Genomic DNA, 21,221 nt, shown 5'->3' with positions numbered 1-21,221 from the left:
CCTCTGTGCATGACACTCTTGCAGATCTTAATAGTATTATTTAATACAGGTTACAAAAAGTACTTTTGCATTCCGATTACCAATTGGAGCAGGGGTAGTCAAACTGCGGCCCTCCAGATGTCCATGGACTACAATTCCCAGGAGCCCCCTGCCAGCATTCGCTGGCAGGGGGCTCCTGGGAATTGTAGTCCATGGACATCTGGAGGGCCGCAGTTTGACTACCCCTGAATTGGAGCTTCACCACTGAAGAAGCCCGCCTCAAGGCAGGAAGCAGCTGTTGATTTCATGATGGGAGGCTTACTGGACTCCTCTCTTGTCAACTGGTTGTGCTTTAGTTGTGTCCTGTGATTCTTCTACAATTTACTGGCCGTTCTTTCACCCAGCAGTCATCGGCACTTCGGTGCAGGGAGAAGAGTCTTTCATGTGCGGCTCTGCCATAATGAGGGACCTTTTATACACAGTATTTGGTGAACCTGAGATGTGCACATATATAGGGGCATGGATAAGGCATTTTATACAAATGTTGCAGGTACCTTCATTGGCATTGCAGTTCAAAGTTAAGAGCCAACTGCGTGTGAATTTTGATGGAGATTATGACGTGGCTTGGAAATAGCTACTAATCTGCTCACCTGTGCAAGTCAAAATATCCAGGCAGGGAAGCTGGGTCTAAAACAGGCCACGTGGTTCAGCCAGTGGCTAGTAACAAAATTATGTGGACTGTTGACTATTATAAACTCATTTGTGCAAGATCAGGGTAGGCTATGTGTAGGCTATGATGCCTCCCATTGCATGCTAAAAAAGAAGTGTAGAGTTGTCATCAAGGGGAAACTGGTGGTGACCTCCAATGTACTTATTATTTGCAAGGGTCTAAAAACTTGCCTTTTCTTTCTCTCCCTAGAAGGCCAGAAATGCTCACATTCGGACCAGATTGAGAGTTCAGATTCCTATGGCGATCTTTCCGATGCCAGCGACCTCAAGACCCCTGAGAAACAAAACGCCAATGGTTCCTTCTCCTGCGACATGGTGGTCACCAAAAATAAATTGGAGTCAGAGGGAGATAAGAAGTACCCCTGTCCTGAATGTGGAAGCTTTTTCAGATCCAAGTCCTATCTCAACAAACATATACAGAAAGTTCATGTTCGCTCCCTGGGGGCCCCATTAGGGGACTTGGGCCCTGCCCTGGGGTCCCCCTTTTCACCCCAACAGAACATGTCTCTTCTGGAATCATTTGGGTTTCAAATTGTCCAGTCTGCATTTGCATCCTCCCTAGTGGATCCAGAGGTCGACCAGCAACCAATGGGGCCGGATGGAAAATGAAGGCGAGCTTTAACCTTAAAAAAGCAGCAGTCTGTTTTATGTATAATTATAAAATGGCTGTGAACAAGGGGGGAGGGAACAGAATCCAGTTTTGTAGCGGAGGCATTTTTTAATACCCTTTAGGTTCCCTCCTTTACTTGTTCTCCTCTCCTCTAAATCTTCTCTGGATGGAGAATATTGGTCACCTGACGATTTTCAGGGTGTCTGCATGACAATGAATTGATGATGACTTTTGGGGCTGCGATGCAGGCAGAATTTGTGCAAACCATCCAGAAAGGTCTGTGGATGGCCCAGCTTGGAACCAGGAAAGAATGAAAAGGCACACACACGTTTGAGAATTTTAAAGAACCCAAGTTGATCCGGCAGAAAGAGCTAGCCTTCTTGATTCCCTTGGTCTTCAATTTCTCTCTGGCCCATAACCCTTTCCTGAGATTCTCTTATTAGCATCATTGTCTGCTCATACAAACACACCCTGTGGTATATAGTAGGTAAAAGTGCCGTTGTTCTTTTTACAAAACAGCAATCGAGTTTTCTTTTTTTTAAGTTATTTTTGTTTTCAAAGGATGTAGATTCACATCAAAAGGGGTGCCACAGGATTGACAAGCAATGCCACCACCATCTGGCTGTCAGCAAATCCAGAACAAGTTCTTGGGACAATCCAGTGGGAAATTTTCCTGCACGATCTCCATATATGGGGATTCTATTCATTTCAGTGGGCCTTGGTAGGAGAATTTCCAACAGATGGTGCCCCGTGTTTGTTTCTCTAATCTTCACAAACTTTCTATTGGTTTTCTGGATCTCTTTTGTTATTATTACCTTTATGATTTTAGGACCTGTTATAGTGATTTGCCACTGAAATGCCCTTTCAAGGCAATTATACAGAGAGCTCTTAAAGCAGCAGTCATATTAGGGTTAGTATTAATTTTTTTAGATGTATCATAATTAATAACTTGGCTAGTTGATTGTTTTTTAAGTCTATGGAATAAAATAGTTATGCAAAATGGAAGAAAGTAAAAATGAATAGAAGAGGTTATGAATTAAAAAATAACTGCACACTTGGTTGGTTGATGCTGGTTTGATGCATAAAAGACCCCAGAGGATTAAATTGATCAGTGATAGGATACATTTTTCTGTACCACCAACATGTTTAGTGCAATTAAATATATAGGGTTCACAGAGTGATTTTTTTTAAATAACTGGATTGGACTGCATTAAAGAAGTTAGAATGTTACTTTACACCTCTTCTTTTTGTCTGGTTTATAATTTGGAAAGGTATGAGGGTTTAAAAAAAAAAACAGTTTGTTACCATCCTGAAATAGTTGCATCTGAGAATTGGGAAACAAGAAGACATTTTATCACATCAACAATCTGGAATGTTGACTTTGACAGGTCTTAAATAAGAGCTGTTGACCGAATATATTCACGAGATTTCTAAAGCATGTTCATGAGATCAGAAGCACCCCTTAGGCTTGCTGTGATACATTTTGTCACTGTTCAAAAGCTGGAGACTGCTTTTGTGAGACCCTACATGCTTGCAAAACACACATATACCCTAACGATAAATTAAAATTGCTGTTTTGAAGCAGAGGCGAAAAACATGAAAGGACACAAACTGTTCCAAATCAGCCTGGGAAACAAGGACTGAACCAAAAATATCTCTTAGTAGTCAAGGTCTTGTGCCCTAATCACAAGACAAGCTTCTACTTCAAACATTCACAAAGATTCTCTGCTGTGCACAACAGAAGGGCAACCAGGTCTTTGCTTGCCTAAAATAGAAATCAATGGTAAAAAGTGGTGCGCTTTCCACACCACAAATGGTGCATGTGTCTGTGTAAACCGTACTTTACAGAGGAAGAAAAGCAAAAGCAGAGGTCCTCAGCATTAAGGAGTTTGCAATCTATACTTATTTATGATTCAATTTATATCCCACCACTCCCACATAGTGGCTTGTAGGGGTTACCAATAGTCTCTTACAAAACCCCATAAAAACACAAGCCATAAGCAACCATTAAAACATCATTTTACCCACCCACCCCATGGCAACCAGAACTCCTTGCTCACAGACTTAACAACCACCTCAGAAAGGCTGCCTCGATGTTCCAGCTAACTTGGGAAGGGGCTCAGATTTTACTCACCTTTGGCATCAGCCAAGGACCTGGCAGAAGAGCTCAATTTTGCAGGCCCTGCGGATCAGACACTTTTGTCAGGGCCTGCAGCCCTCCCAGGAGCTCATTCCACCAGGTTGGGGCCAGGAGCAAAAGGCCTTGGCCCCGGTTGAGGCCAGGCTTGCCTCCCTTGGGCCAGGGATCTCCAACAAATTTGTACCCGCTGAGCACAAAGCATAAGGAAGTAGGTGGTCCTGTAGATCTGTGGAGCCCAGGGGGCCCAGACCTCAGATAGCGCAGGTTAACACCAAAACCTTGAACCTGATCTGGGCTGCAACTGGCAACCAACGCAGCTGACTGCAGCACAGTCTGGATATGGGCCTTCCAAGATTTTCCAGTGAAGACCCCATCAGTCACATTTTGCACCAGCTGCACTTTCCGGGTCAGGGACAAGGGCAGACCCGCATAGAACGAGTTACAGGAGTGCAATCTGGAGGTGACCGTTGCATGAATGACTGTGGCTAAACAAACTCAGTATAGGGCACTAGTAACCTCTCTTGACGTAGATGGAAGAATGCCACGCAAGCTACTCCTGTGACTTGTTTACATAGAAAGGGAGGCATCCAGAATCACACCCGAGTTTCTGGCTGAGGGCAAGATGCTGAGTTGCACCCCAGCCAGTGTGGGTAGGCTGTTCCATCACCTTCCTGCCCAGCCACAGGACCTCCATCTTGGAGGAGCCAAGGATCAAGCAGCTCTGCTCTAACCATCCAGCTACAGCTTCCAAACATCTGGCAAAGGTATCGGGGAAGGCGGGGAAGTCTAGGCTGCCATCCATTATAAGGCTTTGGTTGCAAAGGGAATGGCACTCTGTACATGACCAGTGGTATGTTACAACTGCAGATGTTCTTTTAAAGAAGTAGGAGCTGGGGATAGTGGTTGAAGCAAATAAAGGGGGAAATGGGATCGTGAGGCCAAGTAAACCTGCTACAAAGAGGATGCTTGCCAATGAGAGGAGGGTCACAGACTCAGATGTGGAGCCTGACAGCAGAGGAAAGAATATGGAGTGTTTTTTTTTTAAAGAGAGCCACTTTCTGATCTTGAGGTAAAGTAGTTTATTGTAATCAACAAATTGCACCAATTGTTTAGGCAGTTTTTGCATTTGAATTCTTTCAGTTCTTGGGTGTTTGCTGTCATTTATTTTTGTCAATAAGCCCTAGATCTTCATCTGTTGCCAGCTGTTTGCCTCAGTTCTTCAAATGCCTTCTAAAAAGTTCCACGGTGCCGGTAACTATCCAGAATCCTCCACAATATAGTGTAACTAAAATAATTAAGGAAGCTTCTTTGCAATTTCCTAAATTTCTTCCGTGCCCCTTTACTCCTTGGTTCCCCAAGAACCCAGCCACCTCCCTAACCTAATTTCCTGCTCCAATCAAATGCAGTGTTACTGGCTATCTTGTAGTATCCATCGAAATGAAAGAGCTTAGAAGACTGTGACCCTGCTTAGAAGGACACTGTTATTGTATTATCACTATGCTCTTGTAATTTTTTTTGACAACTCCCATTGGTTTTGGCATGTGCTCCTTTTTGTTCTGGCTCCATCTATTTGTTATTTATAGTCTATCTTTCTCACAAGGACTCAAGGCGGGTTATACATAGTGAGTCAATACAATGAACAAAATGTGACTTTCAGTAACTAATGCATGAGAATATTAGAAGTCTGGAACCACCAGAATATAACAGAAGCATAGGTTACATATTAATGCCATATTAAGCAGCATAGAAATCACATAAGAGGATCCTACTTACAATATCCCATAAATGTGTACAGTATAGGTTGCAAGTCCCAATTATTATTCCAAGTATATGAACCATTTTGTACTGTGCAATCTTATTATCTAAGCAGAAACCCCCTCTTGAATAGTTCAGTTTTGCATAGTTAAGAGTTGTTTTTAAAAACTGCATCCTTGACTCTAGTATGCTTAGTCTATAGTAGAACAACAAAATCCTAGTCCAGTAGCTCCTTAAAACCTAACATGCTTTTGAGAGTCAAAGCTCTATCTGATAAAGCTCACTTTGTGGATCAGATAGATAAAATGAGCTTTGACTCATGAAAGCTGATACCCTGGGGGAATTTTTTAAAATTATCTTTAAGAGACTACTGTACTAGAATTCTGACTCCAGTAATCATGAATGTGCACCTGCTTGGGCAGTTCTTAATTTGTGGTATACATTACGGTGATTATGAAGACTTTTCAAGCATCCGGACTGTAGAGCTTTTACTTTCTGTAGAGCTTTTACTTTCTTTTTACTTTCTCCCTGTCCATTTCCTTCCAACTAGATCTCTTATATATTAGAAGCTTCTTCTTTGGAAACTGATGCATCAGTCTATGCACTTCCTACACCTAACATTCACCTTCAGACACATTTTGTTTTGGGTCCTGAACTAAGTTCCCTACTCGGAATGCCTTTTCCACACAGCAGCTGGTTCAAGTGTACGGTGGTTGCATTGTGCCCCCATATCAAAATAGCCTTTTCTCCTTTTTTTGGGGAGGGCATTTGTGCCTAACAACTCCAACAACCGTAACCAAGTGAAGATCAAGGATGGCACCACTTAGGCCCATTATGCACGGAGTGGAAAGTCCACATTTGGGGTGGAATGGTGGCGGCTAAAATCACCAATTATGCACACTGCGGGCGGCAACCGGGCGCAGAGTCAATGTATGCCGCCGAAAAAGCTACGTTAGCGAGATGTGGAAGAAAGTGGAGCTTCCTGGGACAAGGGCGCAACCAGAAGTGGCTCCGGAGTATCCGCGTGCATAATCGGATACTCTGGGTTTTGCCGCCGTTGTGTTCCGTCCTGTGTGTAATCGGTTTGCTTCACTTCTTCCTCCTCCTCGTTCTCCATGCCGCCGTTTCAGCGGCCGTGCATAATAGTCCTTAAAGGAAAGGAAACCTAGCCTTGGTGGAAAAGTAGCCCAGCTGGGAGTCCTGTCTTGTTGCTGTGAAATGGGATAAAGTGAAACTAGCATCTGCAGACAAAAGCTTTTTGCTGGCTGAGCTAGAGACATCCAGCCCCTCCCTTGTTTTTTTGAGTTCTAGAATAGTTGGCATTCATTTCGGTGAGGCTAGTGCCAGTCAAATTCCTAGTCATCTAGTTCTGCCAGGCTCCCAGGCAGCCACACTGAATAGCACCCTGAAACTGCCAGCTGAAACACGTTATCATGCCTCGTTGCAGGGCTGTCTCAATTTATAGGCATACTTCCAATCACTGCAAAATATGTACTTTAGAAAAGATCCCTAGTTTATTAAGGGAAAAGAACTAATGTTCAATGATCCAGCCTGGCACATTTGGAGGTACGTAAATATTTAGTGCAGCACACAGTTAAAACAGGAGACTTTTAAAAAATGTTGTTCTTGAGAAAGTGCCTTCATTGTAGGGTGCTGGACCAATCACTTTCAGGAATGGTAAGCAAGGTCAGACATAAACACCTCTAGAAACTTGGCAGCTGAGCTTTGTTTTCATTACCAAAATCCACTTAACCTCCATAAAAGTTGCAGCCACAGCCAATGAGCAGGCTGTCATTCCATAGGCTGCCCCAACATGTTCTTTTGTCAACTTCTTTCAAGGAAAACAAAGACTTATCTCTGTAGATATTTACCTTGCTGTGTGAAGAGCTAGGTGTTTTCCACCTGTGTTATATATGAGGTTACATAAAAAATGCATGATTTTGTCTGGGCCATTTCCAACCACGCCTGCCAACAGAGGTAACCTCCAATCCTGAGGCATATGCGCCTTTAAAGAGGGCTCCTCTTTGAGACTCCACATCCTTTCAACGAGAAAAAGGGTTAAATGTGAGTGAAAGAATAACCATCTCTGAACCCGAGATTGTCCTGTTGAGGATTCAGTAGGGAGTACCTATAATTTCACTGTTGAGTTCCTTTGGGGTTTTGAAAAACATCTCAAGTGAAGCCTTTGGTTTCCCACCGCACCTCTCAGTGGAATAAAGTGACCACATTGTCCCACTTTTGGAGGGACATCTGGGGGCACCTGGCAAATTGTACTTATGTTGAAATTAAAAAACATATATTACAATACTATTTTTGCGTTCTATGAAAAGTTTTGTTGCTCCATATAGACCAAATTTTAATCAAGGACTCACCCCCAATGGTGTCCCGCTTTACCAATGTTAAAATCTGGTCACCTTACAGTGGAACAGGGCTTGCACCAATGAAAGAATATGCCCTGTCTCCTCGGGTCCAGCAGAGCAATTGCTTCTGGAAAACCACGCCCGAATGTCCAGCGTCCCACACCTGTGATAGACTGCGCCTGACCGCGGAGGCTCCCTGCAGTAGGCCGGCGTCTGCCTTCCCTGCTTAGGACCCAGCAGGCGTCGGCGAAGGCGTCTTGGCTCCATCCGCAGCACCTCCGGGCTGAGGAGGAGGCGGCGCTGCAGTTCTTTAAAAAGACCAGCCTTGTTTACTGCAAACGAGAAACGAGCCGCACAGAGCCGGGGCCGCGGCGTCGCGCTGCTCTGGCCATGGAGCCCGGCCGGGCTCGGGCGTTACTCGTGGGCTGCTGGGCGCTGCTCGCCTTGGCCTCCGCCGCCGAAGGTGAGCCCCGCAACGCCCCCCCCCCTCACCTCAGTCGGGCACGTGCGCCCCCCTCTCCCTTCCCCCCCCCCCCGCGGCTCCATCTTGGCTGCAGTGAACAAAGGCGAGCCTCGGTCCGGCGCCCCTTCCCTTGACCCCCCCCCACACACACACAGCCTCGGCTCCGGCCAAGGGGCAGCTGCCCCGGTGCGCCTCTCCCCGCGGCGTCGCTGGCACCATTTGTGGCTTGGCAGGCCGCTTGCTTGCAGCCGTCTTTTCGCTTTGAGGGTCCCTGCGGATGCTTTTTATTTTTTTGCAAGACGGGGGCCGCTCCTCCAAGCCCCCCCCAACCCCACACTGCGGGAGCGGGAGCGGCAGGGCGGCTCCGAGCGGTGTTTTGCAGGCGCTTCTGGCTGCTCGGCCAGGCTCCCGCCGAGGAGCGATGGTGCAGAGGGGACGCAGAGGACCCCGCGGGCAGGGGCAGCTGCCGGGTTGAGGCGGGCCTGCGTAGGCGAGGGCCCCCCCGACCCGCCACCCCCTTCCTGGGCTTGCCCGAGTTGGTTGGCAAGCGCCTCCTGTCTCCCCGTCAGTGAACCAGTGGCCGAACACGTGAGCGGGGCGGTGTGCCTAATATGCATACAGCGGAGGGCCGCCTTCAGACGCGCGTGAGGCTCCTGCACGTGTCGAAATGCCCCGGGAGCCCGCGGAAAGGATGCCTCTGCCCGCCACCGGCAGACCTGGTTCCCGAGCGTGAGCGATGGGCGAGGCTGGCAGCGAGCCCCGAAGCAGGGCAGTCGTGCAACTTCAGGCTCGCTGTCCTTTGCGGACGCTCGCGCACTCTGCACGCGCTCAGAGGCGCCGCGCGCGGCTTCCTGCATTGCGCAAGTAGCGCAGCCCAAAAAGCCCATCCTGTGGCCGCTTCGCGATTGGTTGACACTGTTTCCAGGCCTCGAGCCACACTGCCATTGGATGCGGTTTTGGGGTGATGTCATTCTTCCAGCTGCCTCGCCGAGGCATGTAAACAACCTGGTCGCGCCCCCAGCACGTGGGCGGCCGCGGATGGGGCTCGGGCTCCGTCGGAGCGGCTGGCCCGGCTGCTTGCAAGGGCGGAAGGAGGCGTCCGTCAAGGGGTGGGGTGCTGTTTGCCCGCTAGAGTCAACCTGTGGTCCTCCAGATGTCCATGGACTACAATTCCCATGAGCCCCTGCGAGAAAACGCCGGCAGGGGCTCATGGGAATTGTAGTTCATGAACAGGTTGACTACCCCTGCATCTTTCCCTGTGAGTTTAAGGCCATACAATGGCTAATGTTTGCTGCCTTCCCCGGACTGACCTTGGGGCTGGGATTTTCAGTGCCTCCTTTGCACAATTACACTGGCAGCATCTATTCAGGGGTAATTCCAGATACTAGTGCACATATTTAGACTGGAGGTCCTCATTGCAAACAGTAGATAAAGGATGCGGGGGGAGGGATGGGACAGGAGGGTAAATGCATCAGCTAAACATGCTGAATGGGTTATGCAACCTTTATCAGCATAGGGGCTTTTCCACGGGCAGCACTATTTGCAATCTGCCCTCTGTCACTGTTACATTCAAGAAGTGCATTTCTTGGAGTAATCTGGATACCAATTCCCCCTCCCCCTTTCTGACAGATGCTACTTCTAGTGTGCTGCCTGCTGTTACTGCCAAAACGGTGGATGCTGCAGAAGACGACCGTGTTTTTGAATCTGCTAACAGTTTACCGTCCCGGAGCGAGGCAGCTGCTGTTCAGCCAGTCGTTGGGATTAGCCAGCGGGTCAAAATGCGATCAAATGAGAAAAAAGATTTGGGCACTCTAGGTATGATGGGGCTCCTAAAAATATCCTGAAATAATGCCAGATACTCAAGTTGGATTTGTTTGAGAATCTGCATGGTAGAGTTGGTTAGAGGTGGACTAGGATTGATAAATCCTTACTCTTGTGTAGGAGTGTGACTTCTGATTAATCACACTCAGTTTGGCCTACCTTACAGGATTGGTGTTGGAAGGATAAACTAGAAGAAAGGAGAATGGTACGTTAGGGTTCCCCGAAAATGTGCTGGAAAAAAGCACATAAATATATAAACAAAGAAACTCCATACTAGCTGTCTGCACTTCCTAGTTCTTTCTGTGTTCTCTGGTTACTGTTCCTTGATGGCACTCCCTTGGCCATAGGAGCTATGGAATTTCAAAATTCCTCACCTGTCCTTTTTCCAGTCATCTTGCTGCATTCCAAACTCAGTTCCATATTTTATTTAGAACCTGAATTTTAGAAGCTAGAAATACAGAATGTTATATGCATGATTTCCATAGCTCCACTGTGGACTTTGGATTGAGGGGTACGCACACATGTGACTGGTTGTTTAATTGCTGCTGCATCATTAAAGCTCACTTCCTTCTCCCCCTCCTTCCCCCCAAACAGGCTATGTGATGGGGCTTATCATGATGGTCATCATTATAGCCATTGGAACAGGAATTGTTGTGGGCTACATCTACAAAAGGCAAGTATCACCGAAAGTTCCTTCCCCCTGAGGAACCTAAGCATCTGAGGTTCTACCTCAGATGAAGCCTACCCATTCATCCACTCTCTCCTCCTTGGTCTTAGAGGTGGTTCAACCATTGCATTGCTAAGATCATAATTCTGCTTCACTGCTACTAGGTCAATCTCTGGGTTTCGAGCAGTTCCCTCGCCCCTCTGGGTAGATTATTGCCAAAGATGCCACTGCAGCATACAACTGCACAGTCAATCTTGCCCTCTCAAACCAGTGCCTCAGCGGGTCCTCCCAGGGGCTTCACCCCAAGCCCAATGTAACCTGAGCAGGGTCCACTATTGAAGTGCCTTCAGGCGTAATCTGTCTTTGCTGCTTTCCTCTCCATTGGAGCCTTGGAGTGATCACTCCCAGAGGGAGAAAGCAATCCGCCTTATTTGGTATTGTAGGAGATGCTATTTACTTTTGAGGCGGTGCCCTTTTGTGACGAAGGTTTACAGCTGAAGTTGAAGGAATGAGTGTTCAAACAAAAGGGAAGCGTTGATAAACATTTGCTTGGAAGCACTAATTGGATTAAGGAATTGGAATGGGGGGGGGGGTCCCTTAGCCAAATTTCTTTCATTACCGTGTTCAGATCCATTTAGAGGTGGGATGGAAAAATTACTCACTGCCTCATTTCCATCTTGATCTGGGTAGCCTGAGCGAACCTGATCTCGGAACCTAAGAAGGACCAACCCTGGCTAGCATTTGGAAAGGAGACCAAGGATTTGGGGAATAGCTCCTCCCAGAAACACCAGGGGTCATCACACAGAGGCAGGAAAGGGCAAACCACTTCCAAACATTGCTTGCCCATAGCTCTCCTGGATACACATCCCATATATATGATAAATAATAGCCTAATTTCCGTTCATTGCTAAGGCCTGTATCCTGAGGGACAGAGCCGAGAGAACACTCTCATCCCATAGAGCTGGAAGTACACTTCAGGCAGAGAAACAGTAACAGTGAGAATGGTCATAAAGAGGGAATGGTTTATGGTCTGTCATTAGGACTCATTTTGCTGGAAAGACTTCAAAAGGCCACATTCCCTCCTGGCCCTTGTATTTGCAAGCAGTTGCTAGAAGGGAATAGCTGGCCACAACACCTGACAGTTAAACTTTGACTATTTCCTATGTCTCAACTTCCTTTCTTCATGTGAAGTGCAATGTTTAAATCAGGTCTCACAGAAAGTCAGGCCAAGGCTTCCAAAGGAGAACAAGGTCTAATTTTTTCTGAAGAACAGCACTGATGGAAGTTCTGATAGATATACAGTCTAATCTGAATATCTAACATTTCCAGAAATTGGGGAAGGGGCAGTTTTTCTCCAGGTTATTTGGGAGGTGGGGGGGGGGAGAGGGTTGACAGAAGGAAATTTCAGATAGGTATGATACTTGGTTTTCCTTTTTAATAGTGCACTGCATCGTCTAACTTGCAGGTAGCATATAACATTGTATTATTTGGCATATTTATGGAATTTAAAAGGAAAGTGTTGAAAATCAAAATTGTACATTCATCCAACCCATGAAAAAGTGCTGCACATGGTTGCAAAGCTATGCTACCCAAGTGCATGCATCATAATTTTTGCTGCATGCCAAAATATAAATGTATATGTATGAGGTCTACAGGAGTTACCATTACCATGTAGCTTCTTACTTGAAACTTTATGCAATATGAGTAAATTCTCGCCCTAAAATGCATTTTACTCATTTCAAAGGGGGGGACCCTTAAAGTAGCACAGTTTCCCTTGATCCAGTTTTTTAAAAACAAAGAATATACCAACAAACGAGCTTTATAGTATTTGTGTGTGTGTGTGCTACAAGGGTCAGATGACTTCTACTTTCCCTGGTTAGAAATAGTGCTGAGTATTAGTGAATAACCCCTCTCTCAGCCTTGCATAACTACTGAGGGGAGGACTGCCTCACTCAGATGCATTCCTCTGTCCCACCTCCTGATCGCTTAAATAGTAAACGAACAACCTTTGTGCTCAGCTTGAGGCGGTAGGAGGTTTCTCTGTTGAAGAAACTTCTGTTGAGGCAGACCTGCAGAAGCCATGGTGTGTGTGTGTGTGGGGGAGGGTGCTCTGTTGTTAAAAAAGGAAAAAGAATCTTGTGGTTACTCTACAATCATACTTGTATTACTCTACAACTGCCTACAAAGCAGGGCTAGATAGACCTAATAGGCCTGATCTCCACAGGACTGTGCTTATATTTTGTTAGGGTCGCCGTCTCCCTAATTTTGTTGGTATAGCAGAGTACAGCTGACCACAGGACAGCCACTGTGGAGCTTGGGGTCAATCACAAAACATAAGGGGGCACCCAGCCAAACATCCTTCTATACTGGAGGGAGCGGTTTCCAAACTGGTGCTCTGTACAGACACAAAGTTAATTCTTCATAGTTGATCCTGGGGTATTTGTGGATTATAAGCTAAATATGAGCAAATGTGGTGGTAAAGAAGGCAAAATTTTGATGTAGACTTTTTCTTAGAAGTTAAAGACACACATGTCTCTGCTGCATTATTCCACTGTGTGTAATTTACTCTGCCAAATAAAGCTCTCTCAGCCTCACCTCCCTCACAGGGGGTGTGTTGTGGGGAGAGGAAAGGAAAAGTGGTTGTAAGCCGCTTTGAGACTCCCTTCTGGTAGAGAAAAGCGGCATATAAGAACGAACTCTTCTTCCTAAACACAACAGAATCAATAATCTTTTGTCATCTCTCCCTTTCTGCAGGGGGAAAGATCTCAAGCATCAACAGGAACAGAAAGCCTATGAGCGCGAAATGCAGAGGATCACGCTGCCACTCTCCGCTTTTACCAACCAGGCCTGTGAGCTGGTGGATGAGAACACAGTTGTGGTACACACCACTCAGACCCCTGTGGAGGAAACGCACAATGGCGATGCACCCTTGATGGGCCAGGCAGGCACACCTGGAGCCTGATTACGGAGCATTAGGAGACCGCCCTGTTTCGACCACCACAGACCCCTCTCCTCTCATCCTTGATAATGGGAGTTCATTTCCTTTTTTCTGTTAAGGGAGGGAAAAGATGCCCACACAGACAGAAAAGATTTGCAAAGGGTGTCAGAACTGGCTCATTCATGGTCACCTGCTGATGCGGAGCAGATTCCTGGACTGTAGGATTCCTGGAATACTGGCCTGAGGCCACGATTCCTCCTGTCTCTCTAGAGTGCTGCAAGAGAAGTAGCACCATGATTCCTGCAATAGAGTGCAGCAAACCAGCTGCTAAGAAGACCACTGCCCTCTCCCTTCAATTCTCCTTCCAGTGTGGATGGTGTTTACAATTCTTGGTACCTATAAGCTCTTTTAAGTGGGGGGGAGGGGCTTTGAGCTGAGTCCCCCCCCTTTTTTTAAAAGAGATGTTCAAATATTTGAATGCATATTTTATTTGTGTGTGTGTGTGTGACAGCTGCCAAAAGAGCAGCATTGCCGCCACCCAGATCCTGGCACTTACCTGCGTCTAGTGATGGAAGAATTTTATCTGGCAGTGAATACTTACTTCTGTTTTTTTAAAAATCCAGGTAGCGCATTGAAAGCTTCCCAACGTACTAAAGGTTCAGCTGTAGGGGAGGATGGCTTTCTTGGCACTGGGCCAAAGGAGGATGGGAAGAAACAGAAAAAAGAAAACCCCAAAAGAAAATCCATTCCCCCCCCCCCAAAGCTTTTAAGAACGATCCAGGTCTTCCACGACCCAATCCTGACCTACCTGAAATTAGAACATGGCTGTCTGTGCGTGTTCCTGCAATTTGCTTGGATCCTCTTACAGCTGAGGAAGGGATTCCTCCTCCTGCACCCAGCCGGGTAGGTTTAGCAGGAATTACGAATTTTGCCTCCTTCAGAATTATTCCCACATTCTTTTCCCCAGAGGTTCACTTCCAGGGAGGAAAAGAAGTGCTTTAAAAAAGTGTTTGCTAGGCTGGTCCTGACCAAAAAGATGTCACTAAAAGGAAAGTGCCAGTGAGTGGCAGAGGGATGGCCCTGCTGTTTCCAGAGTGGGACGTTCAGGGCCTTTTCCTGAAAAGTAGCCCGTTTGCGTGAAGACTATTTAAGCAGCTGTATTAAGAGTTGAAACGCTTGTGGGGCAGGCTTTGACCAGAGGGGAGGGGAGGCAGGAAGAGAAGGCATGGAAGAGAAACCCAAGATAGGATGTCCCTTGTAGAACTGAACGTGTCGGCAAAGGGCTGATTCCACCCACCGTTCTTCACTCAAGGGCCTCTAAGCTGCCGAGAATAAAGATTTCTTGCCAATTACGTCTAGGAGCAAGAACAAGAGGAAGCATTTTTTTAAAAAAATTAGATGCCTTTGAATACCATTTCTTTGTAAGCATCTTAAAATACCTCATGATTATAAAATAAACTATTCAGGTTGTAATTAAGGCCTTGCGTTGTGAGTCATATCCAGCCGGGTTCTGTGAAAAACACCTTGGCGGTGGTCATGGATTTCAGTGCCTGATTGGCAGCCAGTGCTTTTCTCCATCAGCAGAAGAAATACCCTTGCACGGGTTTGTGTCTCCCCCTTGCTCCACGGGCAAGGCCTATGCAAATTCTCCGCAACACCATCCGCTGTCCTGAGGAGGCATTCCCACCTTCCCGGTCCATGCGCTGCATACTCCAAGAATGGATGTGTGCGTCCGCAACTCTCCCACCTCGCTTCTTAAAAACAGGCAAAAATATATTTAAAAAATGCTCGTCTTCACCTATCTGAACCAGCAGTGGTGGAAAGCAGGCAAAGTTCTCCTAGATCAGGGGTAGTCAAACTGCGGCCCTCCGGATGTCCATGGACTACAATTCCCATGAGCCCCTGCCAGCATTCGCTGGCAGGGGCTCATGGGAATTGTAGTCCATGGACATCCGGAGAGCCGCAGTTTGACTACCCCTGCCCTAGATGGACGGGCAGTTTCGGAGTTGAGCTGCCGCAAGAGGCCTGGCTGCTCATCCTCCTAGAACTCTACTGCTAGCCTGGGCAGCCCCTGATGTCTGCTCTCCTCTCCCCTGCTAAAGCACTGCCAGGGACAGCGAGTGGATAGCCAGGCCTCTCCCACTCCTGTGCCTTAGCCACCTACAGCTCTTCTGGAATTACCAGTGCCTGTCACCTACATGCGGCCAAGAGGCCCCAAATACTGGCACTGAAAGGGGCTCTCTCCCCACTCTCTTGGCTACAGGAAGGGATTCCCAAAGCAAGCAGAGGGAAAGCAGGTATTTATCTACCGCTCCAGGAGGGCCACTTCTTTAAGCTCCCCCTCCAGTGTCCTTAACAGGCTTCACTTATCCAGCCCTTGGTCCTTACATTCTGCCTGAGCATTTATTTATTATTACATATGCATGAAGGACATTGTGCAATTTGAAGAGGTGCAGAGACGGTAGATTGGATCCTAGCAGGTTTCTGTTGTCTCGCCCCATTCCAGTATTCACGGCAGCTCTTGTCACGGGGCTTTTGTCAACAGGTCCCGTGACCTCCAGGGTCAAGCCCGTTGTGCCTCTTCCTTTTTTGCCAGTGGAAAATTTGATAGTTTCTAAGGCTGTAAACTAGACTTGGCCAAGAAATACAAGGCTTATTCCTCAAAAGCAGCTGAACTCTTTCTGATGAAAAGACAAAGAGTTGGCCTTTATACCCCACTTTTCACTGCCTGGAGGAATCTCAAAGCAGCTTCCAATCGCCTTCCCTTCCTCTCCCTACAACAGATACCCTGTGAAGTAGCTGAGCAGAGAGAGCCCTGAGAGAAACTACTGTGTGGGAATAGCTGTAGCAGGACTACAAGTAGTCCAAGCTGGCTGCACGTGGAGGAGCAGTGAACCAAGCCTGGCTCACCGGATTAGAGGTCACCACTTTTAACCACTTCACCAAACTGGCTCTGTTTCCTGAGGTCCATCAGCATCAGCCAAAACATGAATCCACCTGTTTCCCATTAGTCACCAAGATTGAACACAATTTATTAGCACAAGATCTGCCAAGTAAAACCCCATTATTTCCAAAATGCACTGTGGATATCAGTTCCTCTCTTGGAAGTGCAAAGCCCTTGGTGAGAAAAGCACTCCCTTTTCCATCAAGAGCTGAATTCAAATACCCACAGCTCATCTATGTTCACTGCCCATTACATCAGCCCGCACAGAATTCCTCATCCCATCTTTAAAACGATGAGAGCCAGAAGGCTGCTGTCCTAAGAAGAAGGACACAGCCTAGTCCAGACACTACTGGGGTCTCTTGAAGATGCAGATCGTTACCTCTTCAACACAAAATGCCTACCAACCAGCTAAGCATTCTTAGGATAAAGTTTATTATTGCTCTTAATTTAGTCATAGAACATTTTGCTGTGCAATCACAAGAGCCCAGAATTTCCTGAACATGTGATCCAAGTTTCTCCCAAGATGGACAGAGTCTCCATTTTATGAAGGTAAGTGGGTGGGAGCAAAATCCAGCATCAACTCACTGGGCCCGGCCATCTCCCTCCACTGTCCCACCACAGCGAGAGGGCCACTGGCTGTTAAAAACACAGATTAAACATGAAGTTTGGAGCTCTAGAGACAGGCAGCTTCATGAGTTTTGAGCACTCTGAACAGCAAGCTCTGGCCAAGCCCCATACTCCACAGCAAGACCCATTAGGTAAGAATCTGCAGATATTCAGCTGGGTTTCCCCAAGAGCTCTAATGCTGTCTCACAACTGGGGGGGTGGGGGTGTCTAGCAAGATCGACAATGTAGTGCAGGGGTAGTCAAACTGCGGCCCTCCAGATATCCATGGACTACAATTCCCAGGAGCCCCTGCCAGCTGGCAGGAGCTCCTGGGAATTGTGGTCCATGGACATCTGGAGGGCCGCAGTTTGACTACCCCTGATGTAGTGTATGAGCCACCTTCCCAAGGAGGACTACCAGAAATGGGTCCTGCTTTTTTGAAAACTGGCGTACGAAGACGGAGCCCAATCCCAGCGAGGAAAAAGCAGCAGCGTTCAAAGGGTACAGTTTCGGCCTGAAGGGGAAGGGTGGGGATGATTGCCGAGGCCTGAAATGGAGGACAGAGGTAGTCACTATTGCCATACACAGTAACTTCAAAACTAGTGGTTCCACATAAGAGAAGTATCTCATTCCCAAGGCAGGTACAAGCCCGGGATTGTCATAGTGAGGGGCGGTATAGAAATTGAATTAATGAATGAATGGTCAAGATCAGGGGTAGTCAAACTGCGGCTCTCCAGATGTCCATGGACTACAATTCCCATGAGCCCCTGCCAGCAACCGTTGGTAGGGGCTCATGGGAATTGTAGTCCATGGACATCTGGAGGGCTGCAGTTTGACTACCCCTGGTCAAGATGCTCAAATGCAGCACACCAGGCTCTCGCTTGGATCACTGCCATTTCCACACCCTTTAGACCAGTGGTCCCCAACCACCGGGTCACGGCCCGGCACCAGGCCGCGGCTCCCCCCCGCCCCGCCCCCCACAGTGAGAATCTTCCCAGGCCGCAAGCAAATTGGTCACCAAAGCGGCCAATTAGCTTGCAGCCCAGCAAGCTTCTTTTTGTGGGGGGGGGAGAGGGAAGCAGGGCCACTGGCACAAACGCGCATGCGTAGCAGGTCCGGCATGCGTGGCCTCTGTATCGCCTTCCCCCCCCCCCGGTCCGCAGCCTTAGAAAGGTTGCGGACCACTGCTTTAGACCACAAAGGAAATGTCCAAACGGGATGCACTTGGGGGCACTGTTGGAGTGCAAGCTGGGAGATGACCTCACCTGTTCCCCAGAGGGTATACAGGGTCATTCCCCATGATGAATGCAGCTCCTGAGGATCTCTGCAGCTGCTACGACAGTAGAGCAAGCTGCTAGGGATCTGGTCCTCTGCAGTCTGTAATGCTTTACAATGTCTCTTTGGCAGGTGTAGTGTGAACAGACGTCAAGGAGGGGAGGGGCCAATGTGCTCAGGGGAGGAGTTCTGTTTGAGGAGGCATTTCCTGATTCCAAGAACTCCAACCGGAAGACTAAAACTCCTGAAAAGTTTCTTTCGGAATGTCTGGGGCTTTAATTCCTGCCCCGTTGGATCAGGGAAGCAGCAGTTGTCTGGAAGAAGAGTTTCTTGGCTCCCGGCGGTTCTACCACTTCCAGCATGGTGCTTTCTTGGGCAAACACCCACGCTTCTTCACAACTTGTAGTCTATCCAAAGTTCTAAGGCACCACAGTAATAAGTTGACCTCCCCCAAAAAAGGAGGCCTTCAAGGGTAGCGTTTCCAATCAGTTCCAGTCGGTTACTGAAACCACTGGCAGGGCAAAACCCCTTCTATAACCAGGATGTGCCACTAGTCCACAGGAGAGAGTGGAAAAAGCCGAAGTTGAGAGGAAGAGGCCAAAAAAAAACCCAACCAAACAAGCCCTGGGCCTGCCTTATTAATGCCCTTGCGGGAGGGGCAGTTCTTGCCTCGAAAGCTGCCATCAATGGAAAGGATGCAGAAAGTCACAAGGACTAAGTGAGGCTGCTTGGTAGCTTGTCCCGGATCAGCCCGTACTGCGTGCCGATATTGTGGTCCAGTTCCTCCAGTTCTGAGGGAAGGGGGATTCCCAGTTCTCCCAGATAAAGAGAGAGAGCTTCAAAAGAATCCTCCAGTTTTGAAAACGGGGGCCTGGAGAGAAAGACAAGGAGAAGTTAAGAGAAGTCTGGAAATGGACAGAAGGAGCCCAAGCTGCCTATGGCAAGGTGGAAATGGAAGCTCTTCTAAAGCAAAGTGAAAGCTTAGTTTACCTGTGCAAGAAACAGTCAAAAACAGAGTCAAGCAGTACTGGGTGCTGGCAGTCATACAAGGCATATGGACCCTCGGCTGCTGCCAAACCCAGCAACAAAATTCCTGGCCCCCAAAAGTAAACTTTGCAAGGACTGGAGCAAGCTGAGCTTTAGTGACTCTGGGTGCCGCACAAATGTCACCTGCCGGGTCTTCTACAATCTCCGCCAGGTGTGACAAAGCTCCTTATCTGCCAGCATCTGACCTAGCCGCTGTGATCCATGCAAAGGTCACCTCCAGGCTAGATTCTGTAACTCCCTCTGTACAGGGCTATCCTTGAAGCTTCCCTGGAAACTTCAACTGTTCCAGAACGCAGCTCAAGGGTCCTTACTGGGACTCATACATGACCTGTCCTCTCCCAGCTGCAACGGCTTCAGATTGATGATTAGATTCAAGGGACTGGTTCTCATCTTCAAAGCCCTAAACAGTCTGGGTCCTTCATATCCTCAGGACCTCCTCCTCCACTACACCCCCCCGCCCCAATGGGCATTAAGATCCAGCAAGCAAAACTTGCTAAGGATACCTGGCACTAAGGAAATTAAATTGGCCTCAACCAGGCCCCGGGGTTTTTCAGTGTTGGCCCCAGCCTGTTGGAATGCTCTGCCAAATGGGATCACAGCCCAGCGGGACCTCAGACAGTTCCACAAGGCTTGAAGACAGAATTGTTTCACCAGGTCTGCGGTTGAGGTCTGAAGTGACATCTGAATCTGCTGGCCTTTCTGTCAAAAGCTAACAAATAAAACATCACCAATGTGGATTATTGTAGGACACCCACCTCCTTTTCCCTTATGAAGGGCAATTTTGGTATTTAATTCTTAATTTTAAAGTTTTTGAACTTAATCGACATTTCTATTTTTGCATTCTGAAATGTTATATATGTTAATTTTATGTATATTGGGATCTGTCCTGCGTCTGTGGCAATAAGTTCAAATTTAAATTTGCAAAATGAAATGCAGAAGACGATTCCGCTCAGAAATAAATCAATATTGTGAAAATGCCATTTAATTGGTTATACTGCTTTTCATTTTTAAGCTCTCCTGTGGCAGTGAAATGTTTTATGAATACTGTCAGATGTTGACAACTACCTTCCCTTTCTTAGAAGATGGGGAAGAAAGGTGGGGTAGGAGGGATGAACGGACCAGCGCGTGGCCTGAACCAAGCAAGAAGGATCAAGGCTTTGGAGCTATTAGAAACCTCTCACTCAGGATCTTATTTTGCAGAGCTTCCTCGCTCTCCACTGAAAGCTGCCATTGCAAGAATGAATTATGCCAGAGCCCAAAGCAGCAGACTGCAGCCAAACAAGAAGCCAGGACTCCATTAGGAGACTCCATTCCGGCAATGCAGTTGCGAGACAAAAATGCCTTCATCAATTGCCATGCAGCCCTTGGAGCATTATAAGGTTATTTAAAAAAGGAAACTGTGTACAAATTAAAAAGCACTCAGACTCCCCTTGTCAAAGGCATTTGCACACACACACACACACACACACACCCGTAACAGGGAGAGCGAAGTCTTACCTACTCTCTGGCTCGAGCCTGCAGCAGATGGCTGCCAGAGGGAAGAAAGCCGGAGGGCAGTCTGCAGGGACAAACTTCTCCCAAAAGAGCTTCACATTGAGTCCAAAATCCAGTGTGCGGGGGAGGCAATCTGGATCCGCATACACCTGTCCTATGATCTAGAAAGGCAAAAGAAGAAGTGGTTCATGGGTCTTTACCAAGCCCTGGCAGAACTGGGATGTGGCAGTGCTGCGATATGATGGCAGGAGGAACTGGATCAACTCACCTAAAGAACAAGTCATCTCAGTACGAGTAAACTATGCAAAACCTGATTGGGTCATCACAGCAAGCAGAGCACTCGAAGGTTCACGCCTTGAATAAATCTTTGTTGGTCTTAAAGGTGCTACTGGA

General features: G+C 47.5%; 3 protein-coding genes across 10 annotated transcripts in view; 2 read left to right on the top strand and 1 right to left on the bottom strand.

Moving 5' to 3' along the window:
* Positions 1-2,553, top strand: part of PATZ1 (POZ/BTB and AT hook containing zinc finger 1) — a 39,268-nt gene extending 36,715 nt beyond the window's left edge. For 5 of the 7 annotated variants that reach the window (XM_077308068.1, XM_077308067.1, XM_077308064.1 and 2 more), the window contains one exon: positions 899-2,553. In XM_077308068.1, coding sequence (XP_077164183.1) covers positions 899-1,317 — 419 coding nt within the window. In that variant the 3' untranslated portion in view covers positions 1,318-2,553. The remainder of the gene's footprint in view (positions 1-898) is intronic. The other 2 variants (XM_077308065.1, XM_077308069.1) reach the window with 2 other exon arrangements.
* A 5,210-nt stretch (positions 2,554-7,763) lies between these two features.
* Positions 7,764-14,939, top strand: PIK3IP1 (phosphoinositide-3-kinase interacting protein 1). The gene is made up of 4 exons (XM_077308070.1): positions 7,764-8,036; positions 9,666-9,851; positions 10,452-10,530; positions 13,279-14,939. Exons 1-4 carry the CDS (start codon positions 7,964-7,966, stop codon positions 13,484-13,486), a joined length of 546 nt encoding a protein of 181 aa, XP_077164185.1. The 5' UTR covers positions 7,764-7,963; the 3' UTR covers positions 13,487-14,939.
* Positions 14,940-16,818: 1,879 nt separating this feature from the next.
* Positions 16,819-21,221, bottom strand: part of LIMK2 (LIM domain kinase 2) — a 40,025-nt gene continuing 35,622 nt past the window's right edge. For both annotated transcript variants that reach the window (XM_077307803.1, XM_077307804.1), the window contains 2 exons: positions 20,832-20,989; positions 16,819-19,158 (listed from right to left, as the gene is read on the bottom strand). In XM_077307803.1, coding sequence (XP_077163918.1) covers positions 19,002-19,158; positions 20,832-20,989 — 315 coding nt within the window. In that variant the 3' untranslated portion in view covers positions 16,819-19,001. The remainder of the gene's footprint in view (positions 19,159-20,831; positions 20,990-21,221) is intronic.

The sequence above is a fragment of the Paroedura picta genome, chromosome 13, assembly GCF_049243985.1.
Source record: "Paroedura picta isolate Pp20150507F chromosome 13, Ppicta_v3.0, whole genome shotgun sequence".
In the NCBI taxonomy this organism is placed as follows: Eukaryota; Metazoa; Chordata; class Lepidosauria; order Squamata; family Gekkonidae; genus Paroedura; species Paroedura picta.
This window is presented reverse-complemented; position numbering and strand designations above follow the sequence as displayed.

Bases quoted from the DNA above. Each gene is read 5' to 3' on its own strand.
- PIK3IP1 (XM_077308070.1), top strand. From the start codon at position 7,964: ATGGAGCCCGGCCGGGCTCGGGCGTTACTCGTGGGCTGCTGGGCGCTG. The intron at 8,037-9,665 runs GTGAGCCCCGCA...CCTTTCTGACAG, and splicing joins CTTGGCCTCCGCCGCCGAAG to ATGCTACTTCTAGTGTGCTG. The intron at 10,531-13,278 runs GCAAGTATCACC...CCCTTTCTGCAG, and splicing joins GTGGGCTACATCTACAAAAG to GGGGAAAGATCTCAAGCATC.